We start from the raw sequence: 19926 nt of genomic DNA on the forward strand, positions 1-19926 counted from the left end.
TCTCCTCAGATAGCAATGAGAACAGTCCCCTGACAAAAGGGAAGATTGAACTGACGCCAGTGATACAGGAACTGGTGTGAAAAAAAGAGAATATAAAAGGGTATGGTACGCAGAAAAAGCTGACTTTCAATATTAGGACTTGCTGTAGCAGAGCTCATTCTTTGTAAATGCTTTCTTTGTTAGCATTTTCCCCACTGCAGATACTTTGTTTATTATGTCACCTCTTTTCTCTTTGGCCCTATCAACAGTAGGGAAATTTTTCAAAATCTCTCTGCTGTTGCCGACACTGGTTCAGGTCTACAGGTATTAGCCCACCCATACAAAAGCTCCTTTATATTGCTTGCCTCACCAGCAGTTAGACCTAGTGTGAGCATGGGTAGTGAGATAGTGCTTAAAATGGGGGCAGCAGCTGGTGGCCTGTCCACACTAGATCTCCCAGGATTGCTAACTCTGGTGGTGCTGAAGTAGTGTTAGCCAAGGTGTGAAACTTTTAAAATATTGTCCTGGTGTAGGCAGAGCCTTAAACTCTATTGCAAATCATTTGCCAACAATAAATATTACATCCAGGTTGGCCAGGAAATGTCATAGGCACATGTACATTGGATTCACACCACGCACAGAGCCAATTGTAGATAAGCTGTTTCGCATTGATGTAATGCAGTTACTTAATCTCTGCTGTAGGGAATAGTTCATCTGAGAGCACACTCCTAATGACCGATGTGACTGTAAAATCTGCCTGCTTTATCAGCTGTTTTTGTCAGTGACTGAGTGCCAGTGACGACCGACAGTACCTCGTTAGCCGTTAACAAAACGTCAGCAAAGTTAAACAGTTTCAGTACCTTGTTAAAATTGCATCAGTATGTTATAATTGTGGTAGGCTTATATTACACATGCTGTTCAAGACCAAGACAAGCAGCTACATTTTTCCCCTTAATTATTAGACTTGAATATGTTAGCTAAGAAATATATGCGCCAGTTGTTGGGAGGATGTGATGCAATGATATGATTACAGCCAAGACTTTTTTTGGCTTTTTGTAAATAAAATCATTCAACTAGTATAGAAATGACTAAATCTGGAAGCTATTGTAATAAAGATAATGCTGAGTAATGAAGATTCCTGCCATACTTACTTTTCTTTTTGCCTGTTCGCTACTAAAATTTATTTTCTTTTAAAAGAGAAATCCTTAATGAAACTGGGGAGACCAAAAAAGGGTTGTTTGAGTATGTTTTAAAATCCAAGTAGAAAATGACAAAAATATAATTATCCCTAACAAACAGATTTCCAAAACCGTATACTGTCATGATAAGGTGTATGTGTTTTAACATGTATCCATTTATGTAATTTTAAGTGTCTTTGAATACATGTAGAACAATAGAAATCAGAGATGAGTTCATCTTATCCATACCTCTTGTGATGCAGCATTATATTCACCAAGTGCCTAATATATTCTTCATTCAAGTGATTCAACCAATTGGGAGTCTATGACTGCCATTGGAGACTCTTCCCAGAATCCAGTAGATTTCACTGGAAAATTTTCCTATTGTGCAGCTAGATATAATTTCCTTTACCTTTGTTGCACAGTGTTATACCCCCTTAGGCAATTCCTCTCTTCCTTAGCACTTCTAATGTTTGCAGATAATACTAATGTAAATATAGTATTGCTAACATAGCACCTTTCATCAAGGATTTAAAAGCAACTTATATATACTAAGCCTCACAACTGTTCTGTGAGGTACTAAAAGTAGTAGACTTGTTTTATAGATGGGCAAACTGAAACACAAGAGGGGTGTGACTAACTATATCCAGTTCATTTCAATAAGCTTCTTTTCTGCCTCACTGGACCATATTTTGTTATCCTTACTCTCAGTGCACAGGACATTTCTCCATGACAGTCCCTTTGCAATTAATAAGAACAGGAGGACTTGTGGCATCTTAGAGACTAACACATTTATTTGAGCATAAGCTTTCGTGAGCTACAGCTCACTTCATTGGATGCACGCATTGAAAAATACAGAGGGGAGATTTTATATACACAGAGAACATGAAACAATGGGTGTTATCATACACTCTGTAACAAGAGTCAGGTTTCAGAGTAGCAGCCGTGTTAGTCTGTATTCGCAAAAAGAAAAGGAGTACTTGTGGCACCTTAAGAGACTAACAAATTTATTTGAGCATAAGCTTTCGTGAACTAGGTAAGGAGAGCTATTACCAGCAGGAAAGAAAAAAAAACCTTTTGTAGTGATAATCAAGGGTGGGCCATTTCCAGCAGTTGACAAGAACGTGTGATGAACTGTGGAGGGGCAGAGGGGAAATAAACATGGGGAAATAGTTTTACTTTGTGTAGTGACACATCCACTCCCAGTTTTTATTCAAGCCTAATTTAATGGTGTCCAGTTTGCAAATTAATTCCAATTTAGCAGTCTCTCGTTGGAATCTGTTTTTGAAGTTTTTTTTGCTGAAGAATTGCCACTTTTAGGTCTGTAATTGAGTGACCAGAGAGATTGAAGTGTTCTCCGATTGGTTTTTGAAAGTTATAATTTTTGACGTCTGATTTGTGTCCATTTATTTTCCATAGAGACTGTCCAGTTTGGCCAATGTACATGGCAGAGGGGCATTGCTGGCATATATCACATTGGTAGATGTGCAGGTGAATGAGCCTCTGATAGTGTGGCTGATGTGATTAGGCCCTATGATGGTGTCCCCTGAATAGATATGTGGACACAGTTGGCAACGGGCTTTGCTGCAAGGATAGGTTCCTGGTTTAGTGTTTTTATTGTGTGGTGTGTGGTTGCTGGTGAGTATTTGCTTCAGGTTGGGGGGCAGTCTGTAAGCAAGGACTGGCCTGTCTCCCAAGATCTGTGAGAGTGATGGGTCGTCCTTCAGGATAGGTTGTAGATCCTTGATGATGCGTTGGAGAGGTTTTAGTTGGGGGCTGAAGGTGATGGCTAGTGGCGTTGTTATTTTCTTTATTGGGCCTGTCCTGTAGTAGGTAACTTCTGGGTACTCTTCTGGCAGAGTAGCTGCAGTTCTCTGTGATTTCAGTTGGAGTTGTGTGTGTTCAGCAGTCTGAAAATCAAGCCTCTAGGTGTTTGCAAGTTGATCATGCAAAATTAAGGAACAGTTTTGGAAATTTTACCATAAATGACTCACTTAAGGTGACACTGAAAATATGATTAGATGAGGGCTCCATTATGCTAATCACTGCATAGACCTGTGGTTCTCAACATTTACAGATGACTGTACCTCTTTCAGGAGTCTGATTTGTCTTGGGTCCCAGGTTTCACCTCACTTAAAAACTCGGATTTTGGCTTCAGCCCCATGCAGTAGAGCTCAGGCTTCGGCTTCACCCCCCATGTGGTGGGGCTCGGGCTTCTGCTTTCTGCCCTGGGACCCAGGTACTCTAACGCTCTAACGCTGGCCCTAGTGACCCCCTTAAAACGAACTCACAACCCACTTTGGGGTCGTGATCCATTGTTTGAGAACCACTGAAAATATAAACAATATAAACAAGTTATTGGTGGAATGAAATTTTAGTTTGTACTGATGTCGCTAGTGCTTTTTATGCAACCTGTTGTAAAATTAGGCAAATTTCTGGATGAGTTGATGCACCCCCTGGAAGACCTTTGTATACCCCAGAGGTATACGTATCCCTGGTTGAGAACCACTGGTGTAGATACGTAGGCCTAGTCTACATTACAAAGTTCTGCTGACATAGCTATGTCAGCTAGGGGTGTGAAAAATTTAGCCCCCCAGGCAACATAGTTATGCCAAAACAACTTGTGGCACTTTAGAAACTAACAGATTTATTTGGGCATAAGCTTTCGTGAGCTAGAACCCACTTCACGAAAGTTTATGCCCAAATAAATTTGTTAGTCTCTAAGGTGCCACAGGGACTCCTCGTTGTTTTTGCTGATACAGACTAACTCAGCTACTACTCTGAAACCTGTCACCATAGTTATGCCAGCAGAACTCCCAGTATAGAAGCAGCAAAGCCAACAAAAAAGTGCTTCTGTTGGAATAGCTAACATGGTTCATGGATACTGTGCTGGCAGAAGAACTCCTTCTGTGAGAATACACAGCATCTGCATTAGGGGCCCAGGCTGGCATAGCTATGGCAACATAGGCTCTGTAGGGTAGACATGATCATAGTAAAAGACTGTTACTGCCCTTACGAGCTTACGATCTAAACAGAGGCGGCAAAGAGTGGGAGAAAGGAAGTATGTTACCCCATTATACAGCTGGGGAACTAAGGCACAGAAAGATTGTGACCTGTCCTCAGTCACACTGGAAGTCTGTGGCAGAGTCAGGTTTAAGTAACATAGGGGTCGGCAACCTTTCAGAAGTGGTGTGCCGCGTCTTCATTTATTCACTTGAATTTAAGGTTTCACGTGCCAGTAATACATTTTAACATTTTTTAGAAGGTCTTTTTCTATAAGTCTATATATCATTTAACTAAACTATTGTCATATGTAAAGTAAACAAGGTTTTCAAAATGTTTAAGAAGCTTCATTTAAAATTAAATTAAAATGCTGATCTTACGCCGCTGGCCCACTCAGTCCGTTGCCGGCCTGGGGTTCCGTTCACCTAGGCCGGCAGCAGGCTGAGCGGGGCCTGCGGCCGGGACCCCGGCTGGCAAGGGGCTGGCAGCCAGAACCCCAGACCGGCAGTGGGCTGACCAGGGCCGGCGGCTGGGACACCAGACCAGCAGTGGGCTGAGCGGCTCAGCCCGCTGCCACTCAGCCCGCTGCCGGTCTGGGATCCTGAACCTGCCCACATAGAGTGGGTATCTACCTTCTCCCTGGTTCTAACCCATTCTCTTCCTCTCTCTCTGCACTGAGCACAGGGCTGGGGGTGAAAGAGCAAGCTGGGGGTTGGGGTTTAAGGTCTGGCCAGGAGCCAGAATGAGGGGGAGGGCTCATGGTTGGGGCGGGAGGTTTGGGTGTGGAGTGCTTACCTGGGAAGCTCCCATTTGGTGTGAGGGGTGCAGGTGGGAATGTGGGCGGGGGGGGGTGCAGAAGCTCCTGTTGGTGCTCAGGGTGGGGGTGGGAATGTGGGGGGTGCAAGAGTCAGGGCATGGGGGGGGCTGGATATGTGGGGGGGGCTGGAATCAGGGCTGGGGTGTGTGGTGGGTGCAGGGGTCCGGGCAGAGGGCTGGGTGTGTGGGGGGGGGTACAGGGGTCAAGGCAGAGGGCTGGAGTGTGTGAGGGGGGTGCAGGGGTCAGGGCAGAGGGCTGGGGGTGTGGACTAGGGTCGCGGGGGTGCTTCCAGCATCTTGTCCAGAGCGGCTCATGGAAGGGGGCTGGAGGAGATATGCCCTGATTCCATCCCACGGCCCCGTCCCCACCTCTTCTCTGCCTCCTCCCTGGAGCAGCGAGTGTGCTGTGGCTCGGCTTCTCCCCCTCCTTCACAAGGGCCATCAGCTGATCGGTGGCAGGGAGGGAGAGGAGGAGGGACAGGAACCCAACACGCTGGGGGAAGAGGTGTGGGAGGGCAGACCTTGCCTGCCTTGCAGCAGTAGCCGGCAGGACCAAGCTTCTTCACCCTGCCCCCGCGGGTGGGGGGGAGAAGAACAGGCTGGGGCGGGCAGGATTTTTAATGGCATGCTGCTGCATGTCGGAGTCCCAGCCGCCAGCCCCCCTCAGCCCGCTGCCAGCCTGGGTTCAGCAGCGGGCTGAGCGGGGCCAGCGCCTGGGACCCAGCAGGCAGCAGCATGCCATTAAAAATCGGCTTGCGTGCTGAAGACGAATGCCATAGGTTGCCAACCCCTGAACTAACATATTGGTAAAATTGGAAGCCACCAGTGCTTAATGCCTGCTCTGCTGAACTGTTGGCAGTGCCAGTGGGAATTTCATACAATTCCCCATCTAGACAAAGCTTTTGTCATTTCTTGACTATATTTCTCACCTTTCTAGGCCCTGTTCTGTTTCCTTATCCTGTTGGGTGTTTTCAACACCTCCCAATTTAATGTATTTGAATTTAATTAGCATTCTGCTTACCATGATTTCAGATCATTAATAAAGGTGTTAAGTAAGCTGACTAATAAGAGAACCTTGCTTTAGCCCACTTGACACCTCCTTCCAGCTCAGGGCATTGTGATTTATCACTGCACTTGATTTGTGGTCCTACTGCAAGACTTCAGTCCCCATGGCAATGCTGGTATGCAAACTAATTTCAGTTAATTTTTTCAACATTTTCGTACAACACTCTGTCAAAGGCTTTATTGAAATCTAGGTATGACAGTGACAGACACCGTAGAAATGCACAGCACATGATACAAATAAATAGATATTTTAGCTACAAAATACATTAGAAATACAAGTTTGGAATATGCAAACTAGAGAATATAAAAATAAAAGGAGTTGCCTGTTGGATGAGTCTAGTAAAGGCACAAACAGCCCCCCAACAGACTGTTGGGTATAATTAAAATAGAATCATTCCTAATATTTTAATAGTAATAAGTGCATCCTGTTCCTTTAACAATGGAAATCAAAATTAATTGTACCTCTTCCTAGGCATGTTTTTCTGACATGTTCCTAAGCAGTTAAACCAGTTTTGTCCCACTACCATAAAATAAAATGTACCCAATACTTCAGTTTGTATCAACTGCATTTTTAGCATTTGGAGGACTGGCATATTATTACCAAGTGTATTTGATTAAAGTTGAGGTTTTATTGAGCTTAAATGGAATCTGAACCTTATATAAATAAAGACAAGCCTTATAAGAATTGCAGAATGAATGTTTTAAAACAGACTAAATAGTAATGGGACATAGTTTATCCTGTTATCCTAAGTGAAACTGCAGCAAACAGTAAATCTTGGCTACTGACAAAGTTGTTGATAAATCCACATATCTGTGGGATTTGCTACATTTGGAGTAAAGAAGAAGGGAACAAAATATTCTTGATTACCAGTTCCTCCCAACAAGTGCTTAGCACAGGAAACTGAGGAGGACAGCAGTGGTGGTTTTATATATCTTCTTAGATTCTGGGGCCAGCCAGCCCCAAAGAGCCATTTCAGCAGCTGAGAATAGCAGAACTTCAGCCACTCTCTCTTTACCAAGGGTCCATTAGGGATGGTGATGCAGAGCTATAATGTTAGTCCTGGCATATAAGGGTGCATGTAACAAGTAGCTGGAATCTTTTCTTCCTCACTTCTAGACCCAGATACAGAAGTGTGTCTGCATGTTCTACGGCTTCTCCAGTCTGTGATTCTAGAGCCAGAAGTTTTAGCAAAGTCAGCACCTGAGATGCGTGACACCTTGCCATTTCAACGTATCATAGCACTGTCAAAGAGCCGCAGTGCAGAACTGCAAACACTGGCGCAAGAACTGCTTGAAGACCTCAAAATCCTAGAGTGTGAAGTGTAGAGATATAGTCGTTGGAGTATTATGACATCAATTGTTTACATTTTCCCCATATTTTTATGCTGCAAGGATATGCAAAATATTATAGCAGATTAAAAATATACATATTGAGTAATTAGGAGAGATGGACTTGGATTGAATCATTTCAATCTATCTAGTTACCTGTATCAGAATCCCTGCCTGAAGCCAGATAACCCAGTCCAAATAATACTTGAAAAAAAGCATATGTTGTTTGTTAGGTGCCTGAACATAATCCTAGAAGAGCTCCCAGAAGAATGACAGGTTTAATTTATTTCATAGGGTTTTATTGATAACGTGTTTCAAAAGTGATCCAAACCATATGACCAGTTGGTGATACATAGGGAATAAAATAATCATCTGAACTATAGGTAGCACATTCTTTATTTTCAAGGATAGCCAACCTTTTTGGTCCAATTCAGCCCATCTCTAATTATTAGTATGCTAAAAGTAAACTTTGATGCTTTTTATAACTCTAGTGTTTCAGAAGACATAAGAAATTTCATTTTTGTTCATTTTGTTTTCTCTATCCTTTCTAATCAAAGACAATTGGAATTGTGTGGAGTGTATTAGATTCTGCTTCAGAATTTTTCATTCAAATTCAGTGGAGGTGCTGGAGAACTGAGTTTGCAGCTGCCGTGAATAATAGCAACTGAGCTTCCCATAGGCCCTGCAGAAGGGAAAAGATTGCTGTGGTCTCAATATACTGAGTTCCGTAGCCAAAGAGCCTAAAATTAATTACTGCTCTGTCATGAGTACTGGTGTATTTATATGAAATTCTCATTAATTATTAGGGCTAAACTTGCTTACCTCAATTAAAAAAAACCCAAACCAGCTATATTATATACTTTGTAATGCTATAATTTATGTCTATGATAACGCTGTCATTTCCAGTTTTCTTGTGTTTGTAACATAGCTTGCAATGTGACAATGTTGGAGACAGTGACAGAGAAGATATACTTTTATAGAAACGACAACTTCCTCTTACCCACTGGTATTATGGTTCTTCACTAATGAAGCCAACACATTAAGAAAAATGCAGATCCCAACATGTTAACAAAAATGCAACACTGGTGTCTTGTCCATCGTCTGTGCAGAAGACTCAGAACACAATCTTCTGAAATCAACTTTAGCCACTTTTGTTGTTGTGTCTTGCATCTGCATCATGCTACAGCATTTTTTTTATTATTCAAATAGCACAAGACAAAAAACAATGTCAAGTTTAAAAGTTCTATCTCTGTTCAGCAAAGCACTTAACATAGGCTTAACTTTGATTTGGGATTTAAGCACAGGCTAAAAGTTAAGCACACATTTAAGTGGTTTGCTAAAGTGGGGCCCTAGTGCCACTGAACTCATTGATGACACAATGCCGCATAATTGGTTACATGAAATCAAGTGCAAGTCCAGTCAAATACATAAAAAGAATCCTGTAGCTACTTCTTTTTAATATATATACAAAGTTGTTCTGCTTAGGGTGGAGTCCTTAGCATAAATGCATTGTGTCCCTTAATTAGCTATTATGGCGAATGGGTCGTTTTACAGCTGAGGAACTATAAAATGCATTAGATAAAGACATAGTTGCAAGAGCTTCCATGAATAGGGGTTTTGCACAATGCTACAAATATTCAATGCTAGAAAATTTAGTAGAAATGGATATAAAGCTCCTCATTGCAGAAATTTGCCAATATACTAAAACATTCAATTGATCCTAATTAGCACTGAATGAAAAAATACAATATATAGACTTCCCAGAATGCATGCCATAAATCAAAGGGTTATCACAAAATATGAGACGGATATCACAAATGAAGTTACATAAGTGTGGGTAAAAGAAAGAGATGCCAGGAGCACTTAGTGGGAGTCATACTATTTCTGATCCAAGAATATACAATACTCACTATATGTAGATGTTAGTCAGAGTAAAATCTCGTAAGTATTAAAATACATTTTCTTTGAATTTGTTTTCTTACCTTGACCAAACCCCATCCCATGATGAAATCAAAATGGTGATAGCCTGTAATTTCCTGGACTATCAACTCAAGAAAGTGTTTAATTTTAAAGTATAGTAAAAGGCAAAAACCAAAGTCTAATCAGATACTGTACTTATCAGCTGAAGGATGTGTTCTCCCATTAATGTTTTTAATCAAACCATTGGAAGCCAGTAAGCAACAGGAAAAAAAAGTAAGTGTGTGTGTGTGTGTGCTTAGGCATGCACAGCACTTCCATCCACATTGGAGGCTTTGGTAAAACCCTTACAACTTTATCTTATCTTTATCTTATGGTACCTAGGGTTACTAAAGCTGGGAGCTCACCATTTGAAGCACTGTGTCAGTTACACCTGCTCTGAATTGAATGTTTTTGTAGTGAATAGTCTTCATTTTGTGCCTTGATTCATATCCATGTGACCAGTACTGGAAATTAAGCAGTTAATCTGATAGTGAGCATCAGTACATCTCCCAGCTCCCTTTCTCCAAGATTTAACTTGCTGGGGCTATGGTCCCTTCTAGTCAGACGTAATGCTATGGATCCACCAATTTTGAGGAAATACCTGTTTAGTTTTAAAAGTTTAATTATGCTATTTTAATAAATAAGTAAAAGTATAGCTGGCTCTGTAAAACTCACTGTATCTTCTGAAACACTTGAATTATGAAAAACTCCAGAAACAAACAGTGATAAAACAGATAATGTTTTAAGATCATTATTACATTTTTAAACATGTTGTTTTTATTGAAGCGTTCAACCTGTTTGTTACAGTTCTTAGTAAAATTGTTGTTCATTACTTGGTTTTATGCAAAAGAAAAGGTATTTTGTTTGGGTTTTGTTGGTGCAAAGGAAATGATAGTTCAGTATATTGCTTTTTTCAGTTCACACAAAAAAGTTTCAAAGAGTCAAAAGGACTGAACTGTTTTGAAGTCAGAGGAACCTGTTTTAAATTTTGTTTTTCATGAAAGCCTTCACTCTGTAAATATTGTGGTGGAATAAATAGTACCTTACTAGCTGTAGTACTTATCAATAGCTTTAATATCTTGTTGCTGTGTTTTTCTTCCTGTATCCCAGATTCAGTAGGCCCAGGAGTCAGCCTCCTTCTCCAGATTGCTGAGACCTGGAAGCAATCTGTTACTGGTTACATTTAATAGAACCTTTTGTAGTGGGAGTAAAGTTTGATGGCTTCCAAACACAGATCATCTGACACATCCTAGTTCTAGTTGTTTTCGGTTTTGATGTCCATTTCACTAGTAATAAAACAGGGCAAACAGTTTATCTTATCTAGTGTTACTTTAAAGATAGGAGCTCATCATTTGAAGCACTGTGTCAGTTACACCTGCTATGAATTGAATGTTTTTGTAGTGAATAGTCTTCATTTAGTGCGTTGATTTATCTCCATGTGACCAGTACTAGAAATTAAGTAGTTAGATTATTGTGGGTCCCGCACCCCCCCAAAATTATTCATTTTAGGGAGTTTATAAATACGGGAAAGAAGCTGGCTTTATTGAAATAAACAGATGGTTACTCAAAGGACTTTGAAGCATGTGCCATTTTTTTCTTAATTTAAAAAGAGGAACATAGATGATATATAGTTCATATTATATTAGTAGCAACGTATTTTAATGCTACTGTCATTAAATATCTGTCAACTTATGCATTATAAATCTCTGGTTTTATTTTCTTGTAAACATTTCCTCTATTCTGAAACTTCAGGCTGTTGGAAATTTTAGTTGTTTAAAAACAAAGTTAAATAAATGTTTTGGAAGTTTATGTTGTGCTTTGTGCAACAGTTTGAGAAGTTGGGGTTTTTTTCTATGGCAAGTGATTAATCACTTTACCTTTTCTCCTCCAAAACATTAATTTACATAGGGCCAAAGTCTGCTTTTACTAACACTCATGTAAATCCAGAATAACACAATTGAAGCCACTTCTCTTGTTGCATACTGTCAACTCCCATCAGTGTTAATCAGAGTTGCCATCAAGAGGAGAACTAGTTTGGTATTTGCATTGAGGAAAGTGATGCGTGACTCTGGATTTACACCAGCGTAAATAAAAGCAGAATTTGGTCCTTATGCTTAACATGAGCCAAAAGTAAAAGATCTGTTATAAAAATCCCTCTAGTAAAATCCCTATTTACCTCACAGATCACAGTTTGCAATTAAAATTGAACTTTGCTTCCTTGAAGAGATGTGTACAATGCACGTGGCAACTGAAGTCATGTCAACCCTCAGACACATCTGTGGAAAAGTCTATTTTTTTATTTTCCAAACTGACAGGAATAAAATCGAAGTTCACACAGAACTCTATGGAAAAGACAAGTTCACCAAAACATGTTCCCGGTAATTGGATTGTATAAGGCATTCTCCCACCTGATCTTTAAGGATTATATGTTTTTATTCATCCTGGCATACAACTGGGGCTGAAGAACTGGAGAGCTTCTATAGAAGCAGGGGAAGGCTGAAGTCAGAGGGAAGAGCAAGCTGCAAGCTCTGTGGACCAGAGAACTGCTGTTGATTCATGGACCCTGCTGATGAGAGTGTTCATCTTGGACTTTCACCGTGTGGATGATCTCTCCACTTTGTGAAATAACAGCACAAGAGCTAACTCACAGGAGAAGAGTCTAGACCATGGGCATGTGCTACTGACTAGTTGTAGCCAGGACTTAGGTACTTTATGTTACACAGGCAGCAGTGGGTTCTGGGACAGCTGATGCAGGTAGAGAAGAGTACTGGGAAGACATGGTGTAGAGCACTAGCTAATCATTCGCCACCAGGAGGATTGGAAGGTAGGAGGATCAACTTACCCAGATCAGCCATTGAGAGAATGAATTCCATCTACACGGAGACAAAGCCCTGTTAGCGCCTGTCTGGAGTTAGGAAATTTTGTAAAAATGTCCTATGATTGCCAATACCAATTTGGCTGCACTGGTTTTAGCAATACTGGGGGATAAAATTTTCAAAACAGCCTTATGTGACTTAGGAACCCAAGTACCATTTTCAAAAATGAAGGTGAATGGAACTTAGGCTCTTACCTCCTCAGAGGCTTTTGAAAATTTTACCCAGGAGCCTTAATCTCTATGGGCTGCTGGCATTCAACACTATGCTATACAAGCCTGTTCAGAGCAAGTGTCGTGAACATGCTTATGGCAGTTTCAACAGCAGTGGGAGATATTTGGAAAACGCCCATAGTGTAGACAGGGCCTTAAGCCTTGTCTACATGAAAAAATTGTACTGGCATAACTTGTCTGTATAATTATACTGATATAATTAAACTGAAGTGGGAGTACACAGTACTTTCTCTACACTGCTTTACACTACTTCATTTGTGAAGCATTATGTCCATACAGTTTGGCACTATGTTGATATAAGCAGGCAGTACTCTAGGTGAGTATCCCAAGGTGCAAAGTAATGTCACTAAGCATTATGTGTTACAGTTGGCTTTGTAATAGATTGTGGGATATGTATCAGAATTTTGGGACTCAGGGTCAAGCTCCTGTGATCCCTCCTGCAATATTCTATGCTTCATCTTGTTTTAATTAACGAGCCATTTTCAAACTGCTGTCATGCAGCATGGAGGAAGCACAGTGATCTCGTTTATTAACACAAAACGGGTGAGTAACTTACTGGCAGTCATGCAGCCGGGGAAGATTTGCAGATCACCATCACCAGTGTGATTCCACACAGCTACTTTTAGAGGAGGAAGTGGAAGGACCCAGGTAGGCACTCCTTGACAAATTCCTTGACCCAGCTGCACTTGGTGGAGTTATGCTCCTGGGCCTGACCAGCATCGAGTGGTAGGAAAGGATAGTGTTGCACACCTGGGATGACCAGCAGTGGCTGGAGAACCTGGATGCAGAAGGCCACTTTCCTGGAAATCTGTGCAGAGCTGCAGTGCTGGGCCCTACATGAGTGTTCCCCTCCTTTTGAAGAGGTTTGTAGCAAAGCTCACCACCCCTGAATACCACCATTCAGTTGTGATGAAGGTACATGAGCTGCTGCCCTGGGTCAAAAAGCTTGGCAATGCACAGAGAACAACTGATGCCTTTGAATGTTTGGGGTTCCCAAATTATACAGGGGCCAGTGATGGGACCTATTTTTTGTACCCTACAGCAGGCCTCAGGGTTCAAGAGAAAAGGATATTTGTGCATGGTCCTGGAAGGTCTGATCACCATGGCAAGATCACTAACGCTAGTGTGGAGTGGCCTGGAAATATCCATGAAGCCAGAATCTTTTGAAACTCACTCTTATTTAATGCAATGAAAAGTTAAATTTTTGCTCCTGGTAGTCACCATGGGCATTAACAGTGTTAAAATGCTAACTGTCATCCAGGGAGACCCAGCTTACCCTGTGCTTCCAGGGCTTAGGAAGCCTTTGAAGGTGCTGTTTAACTATAGTAAAATCTGTGGAGTGTACATCTGGAAGACTGTTAGGGAGGTGGAGGTGTCTCATGACATGACTTGAGGCATCCCTGAGGTAGCTTGCTGAGTTTTGCAAAACATTTGTTAAAATCAAGGGCGAGGGCCTCACTGATGCATGGCAGGCAGAGAAGGAGGGACTGTCAGTGTGTTATGAACAGCTGGAGATGGTACCTGTGCCCAACATCTCTGCTATCCAGTCCAGTAGACCCTAGAATGCACATAGGTAACCAGACAAGCCATTCGAGGTGTGAAGCAATGCACTGTATGATACCCTTGAAGAACTAACTGTAGCAGTATACATAGTAGCAGCCGTGTTAGTCTGTATTCGCAAAAAGAAAAGGAGTACTTGTGGCACCTCAGAGACTAACAAATTTATTAGAGCATAAGCTTTCGTGAGCTCACGAAAGCTTATGCTCTAATAAATTTGTTAGTCTCTAAGGTGCCACAAGTACTCCTTTTCTTGTAGCAGTATAGTTATGCCAACTTGGAGATACAGTTACATGAACCTTTTACCTATAGAAGTCCTACTGAAACAGAGCTAAGTCACTTCCAAAGAGTTATAATTATTCTGATATAAAGTATGAGACAAACCAAAAAGAGACAAAATCATAGAATCATAGAATCATAGAATATCAGGGTTGGAAGGGACCCCAGAAGGTCATCTAGTCCAACCCCCTGCTCAAAGCAGGACCAAGTCCCAGTTAAATCATCCCAGCCAGGGCTTTGTCAAGCCTGACCTTAAAAACCTCTAAGGAAGGAGATTCTACCACCTCCCTAGGTAACGCATTCCAGTGTTTCACCACCCTCTTAGTGAAAAAGTTTTTCCTAATATCCAATCTAAACCTCCCCCATTGCAACTTGAGACCATTACTCCTCGTTCTGTCATCTGCTACCATTGAGAACAGTCTAGAGCCATCCTCTTTGAAACCCCCTTTCAGGTAGTTGAAAGCAGCTATCAAATCCCCCCTCATTCTTCTCTTCTGCAGACTAAACAATCCCAGCTCCCTCAGCCTCTCCTCATAAGTCATGTGCTCTAGACCCCTAATCATTTTTGTTGCCCTTCGTTGTACTCTTTCCAATTTATCCACATCCTTCCTGTAGTGTGGGGCCCAAAACTGGACACAGTACTCCAGTTGAGGCCTCACCAGTGTCGAATAGAGGGGAACGATCACGTCCCTCGATCTGCTCGCTATGCCCCTACTTATACAACCCAAAATGCCATTGGCCTTCTTGGCAACAAGGGCACACTGCTGACTCATATCCAGCTTCTCGTCCACTGTCACCCCTAGGTCCTTTTCCGCAGAACTGCTGCCGAGCCATTCGGTCCCTAGTCTGTAGCGGTGCATTGGATTCTTCCATCCTAAGTGCAGGACCCTGCATTTATCCTTATTGAACCTCATTAGATTTCTTTTGGCCCAATCTTCCAATTTGTCTAGGTCCTTCTGTATCCTATCCCTCCCCTCCAGCGTATCTACCACTCCTCCCAGTTTAGTATCATCCGCAAATTTGCTGAGAGTGCAATCCACACCATCCTCCAGATCATTTATGAAGATATTGAACAAAACGGGCCCCAGGACCGACCCCTGGGGCACTCCACTTGACACCGGCTGCCAACTAGACATGGAGCCATTGATCACTACCCGTTGAGCCCGACAATCTAGCCAGCTTTCTACCCACCTTATAGTGCATTCATCCAGCCCATACTTCCTTAACTTGCTGACAAGAATGCTGTGGGAGACCGTGTCAAAAGCTTTGCTAAAGTCAAGAAACAATACATCCACTGCTTTCCCTTCATCCACAGAACCAGTAATCTCATCATAAAAGGCGATTAGATTAGTCAGGCATGACCTTCCCTTGGTGAATCCATGCTGACTGTTCCTGATCACTTTCCTCTCCTCTAAGTGCTTCAGGATTGATTCTTTGAGGACCTGCTCCATGATTTTTCCAGGGACTGAGGTGAGGCTGACCGGCCTGTAGTTCCCAGGATCCTCCTTCTTCCCTTTTTTAAAGATGGGCACTACATTAGCCTTTTTCCAGTCATCCGGGACTTCCCCCGTTCGCCACGAGTTTTCAAAGATAATGGCCAAGGGCTCTGCAATCACAGCCGCCAATTCCCTCAGCACTCTCGGATGCAATTCGTCCGGCCCCATGGACTTGTGCACGTCCAGCTTTTCTAAATAGTCCCTAACCACCTCTATCTGTACAGAGGGCTGGCCATCTCTTCCCCATTTTGTGATGCCCAGCACAGCAGTCTGGGAGCTGACCTTGTTAGTGAAAACAGAGGCAAAAAAAGCATTGAGTACATTAGCTTTTTCCACATCCTCTGTCACTAGCTTGCCTCCCTCATTCAGTAAGGGGCCCACATTTTCCTTGGCTTTCTTCTTGTTGCCAACATACCTGAAGAAACCCTTCTTGTTACTCTTGACATCTCTTGCTAGCTGCAGCTCCAGGTGCGATTTGGCCCTCCTGATATCTTTCCTACATGCCCGAGCAATATTTTTATACTCTTCCCTGGTCATATGTCCAACCTTCCACTTCTTGTAAGCTTCTTTTTTATGTTTAAGATCCGCTAGGATTTCACCATTAAGCCAAGCTGGTCGCCTGCCATATTTACTATTCTTTCGACTCATCGGGATGGTTTGTCCCTGTAACCTCAACAGGGATTCCTTGAAATACAGCCAGCTCTCCTGGACTCCCTTCCCTTTCATGTTAGTCCCCCAGGGGATCCTGGCCATCTGTTCCCTGAGGGAGTCAAAGTCTGCTTTCCTGAAGTCCAGGGTCCGTATCCTGCTGCTTACCTTTCTTCCCTGCGTCAGGATCCTGAACTCAACCAACTCATGGTCACTGCCTCCCAGATTCCCATCCACTTTTGCTTCCCCCACTAATTCTACCCGGTTTGTGAGCAGCAGGTCAAGAAAAGCGCTCCCCCTAGTTGGCTCCCCTAGCACTTGCACCAGGAAATTGTCCCCTACGCTTTCCAAAAACTTCCTGGATTGTCTATGCACCGCTGTATTGCTCTCCCAGCAGATATCAGGAAAATTAAAGTCACCCATGAGAATCAGGGCATGCGATCTAGTAGCTTCCGTGAGTTGCCGGAAGAAAGCCTCATCCACCTCATCCCCCTGGTCCGGTGGTCTATAGCAGACTCCCACCATGACATCACTCTTGTTGCACACACTTCTAAACTTAATCCAGAGACACTCAGGTTTTTCCACAGTTTCGTACCGGAGCTCTGAGCAGTCATACTGCTCCCTTACATACAGTGCTACTCCCCCACCTTTTCTGCCCTGCCTGTCCTTCCTGAACAGTTTATAACCATCCATGACTGTACTCCAGTCATGTGAGTTATCCCACCAAGTCTCTGTTATTCCAATCACGTCATAATTCCTTGACATCACCAGGACCTCCAGTTCTCCCTGCTTGTTTCCAAGGCTTTGTGCATTTGTATATAAGCACTTGAGATAACCTGTTGATCGCCCCTCATTCCCAGTATGAGGCAGGAGCCCTCCCCTCACAGACCTTCCTGCCTGTGCTTCCTCCCGGTATCCCGCTTTCCCACTTACCTCAGGGCTTTGGTCTCCTTCCCCCGGTGAACCTAGTTTAAAGCCCTCCTCACTAGGTTAGCCTAATGTTGGTGGAGTCAAGGCAGTTTCTGCTGGAAAAAAAACAAAAAGATACCATTACAGAAGTGAGCTGTAGCTCACGATAGCTTATGCTCTAATAAATTTATTAGTCTCTTAAGGTGCCACAAGTACTCCTTTTCTTTTTACGGATACAGACTAATACGGCTGCTACTCTGAAAACTATCTGATGCAGACAAGGCTATAGAATGTAGATGTGTTGGTGCCCCAGGTCCCCAGAAGGGTTAGAACGTGATTGTAACAGAATTATTAAGGCCTATGTTGCAAGTTGCCACAAACCAAGTTCTAATTATGTTTGTATCTGCATTCCCAGCTCATTTAAAACTTGACTCTAGCGGCAGATCCCCTGCTGATGTAAATTAACTTCAATGGAGCCATGACATGAATCTTCCCCTAAGCTCCAGTGCAGACAGAGCTTGCAGGAAGCATCAGGGAAGTTGTTCGATGAAGAAATCCTTTAAAATGTGACCTGAATGACTGAAGTTTTTAAAGCCAAGCATTGCTCACCTATAGTACGTTAATGGTTAGCAAAGCTCATACGACAAAGCATAATAGGTCAAGCAGAGCTCAGAGAAGTCTGCTCTAAGAGAGGGAGTATTCATGCTCTGATACAAATGCTAGGCTAGAGCCTGCTGTTAGAAAGTTGAGTGTAAAGTGAATGATAAAATGACTTGAGTTCTCTGACCACACACAAGGAAACAGCAGAGACTGTGTGTTTAACAGAACAACAACAACAACAAGAGTGAAATCAGACCTGGCCAAAATGTAAGTAAATGCTCCTTACAATTGTCCCTGCAATGGACAAAGTGTGTTTTACAGGGCAATGCCCACTGACAAGCTGTATAAGCAACACCAGTAATAAAACAATATGAAGATTAATATAGAGAATGAGAACTCAAAGATTACTCGGGGCTTCACTGCCAGTAGATTGCAACTGGTATAACTTAAGGTGTGATTTTTAAACTGGGCAAAAGAGTTGGTGAACATGCTTCCTTCAGATAGGTTTTATTTTGGTTCAGCTTTAGTTGACTAGGAACTGGTTTAAGCTAATCAGCCAATTTTAAACTGAAAAAAGTGTCCACAGCTGGGTTTGTGTCAATTTAACTAAACTGCTGTAAAAACAGGTTTAAGTTAAACCTGTGACACTTTCTGGTGCAGACAATAGCTGAATGCTGATTGGCTACAAGGTTGTGCTAAATAGACAAACGTGAGCCAGTGGAGATTGACAGAGACCAGTAAATAAGGATAAGTCCATTGGGATAACTCCTAGTGTCATGAACCACAGAGTGAAATGCAATTCATAGTTTGATGGAAAATGTGAAACCTTAGGATAACTAGCCATGTAAATTTTCCTCATCCTATCACAGGCGCATGAACACATTGCAACACCAGCGTGGCATATTGACAACTGGCAAAGAGCCCAAGGCTGAATTTCATTTGCATATAGATGTGTAGACATTTTGAAATAGCAGTAAACCCCCTACAGTCCTAATATTTACTTGTTCTTGTAACTGTGCACAGCATTTCAAGACCTGATTGGCCACAGCTGGCATTTGGGAAAACCCATTGGACACTCCATACTGTGTAGACCACAAAGAATCACAAAATCTCCATCCATGTATGTTATTAATCTGATAAGAAACTACCAGTAATGATTGCTACTCATCCTGTATATACTGCTTTCATTCTTTCATTCCAGCAGTAACGTTTATTCTGGCAGAGTAATAATCATGAACGCAATATTGCTCTGCTACAGCAGAAATTTAATCTTTCTGAAATAAGAACAGCAGAGGAAAAGTGAGACGTTCCCATTCCAGTAAGGAAGCCTTCACAGGAAGTCTCTCTAGAAATTATGTCCTGTGCTGCCCTGATCAGCCATCAAGCTATTCAACTCTAACAATGCTGACAATATGTAAGACTGCCCCGGAAACCTCAAGAGATTGCATGTCTGACACAGCCAGTGTCTCCAGTGCCCAGGCATCTAATCTAGCAGCAGACAGATCTTGGTTAAGGAAGCAGGAGGAAAGGAGGTTCCCTTTCAGTAGCCTTGATGCAGTGGCTCTGAATGGCAGGAGACCAAAAGGTGCAAGAGTAGTTACATAAGCAGCAACAGCAAGCCTGAATGCAATCAAATATGAGGCTTTATCTAGGGATCAGAAATCTTAAAGTCAGCTGGAAAGCTGAGCTGCTAAAAACAATAGATCTACTGTAACTGGTTTAGGGAGAGGGAAGCATTCAAGGTTAGACTAATAACATGAGAGCATAATGAAACCCACATTAAAATTACCCACCAGGAGGAGCCAATTAATGAATAGTTTTACTTCATAGATCCTGTACAGCAAAGCCCTTCTGACTTGGAGCAGATTGTGAGCCTTTTGCTCACTGAAATGCCACATGGTGATAAATGTTTTTCAGGATGTGGAAAGGGAGAAAATGCTTTAAAATGGATTTGTAATGGCTTTTTAATTGTAACAGACATTTTCAATTGTTAATGGATATG

General features: G+C 42.3%; 1 protein-coding gene across 5 annotated transcripts in view; it reads left to right on the plus strand.

The window, feature by feature from the left end:
- Positions 1-19926, plus strand: part of LOC119850075 (heat shock transcription factor 2 binding protein) — a 96486-nt gene that overhangs the window by 46194 nt on the left and 30366 nt on the right. For 4 of the 5 annotated variants that reach the window (XM_038387773.2, XM_043506580.1, XM_043506575.1 and 1 more), the window contains one exon: positions 7159-10899. The exons of the other annotated variant lie outside the window; for it this stretch is intronic. In XM_038387773.2, coding sequence (XP_038243701.1) covers positions 7159-7367 — 209 coding nt within the window. In that variant the 3' untranslated portion in view covers positions 7368-10899. Of the gene's footprint in view, positions 1-7158; positions 10900-19926 lie in introns of those variants that run through there. 5 annotated transcript variants of the gene reach the window in all.

The sequence above is a fragment of the Dermochelys coriacea genome, chromosome 1 (assembly GCF_009764565.3).
Source record: "Dermochelys coriacea isolate rDerCor1 chromosome 1, rDerCor1.pri.v4, whole genome shotgun sequence".
In the NCBI taxonomy this organism is placed as follows: domain Eukaryota; kingdom Metazoa; phylum Chordata; order Testudines; family Dermochelyidae; genus Dermochelys; species Dermochelys coriacea.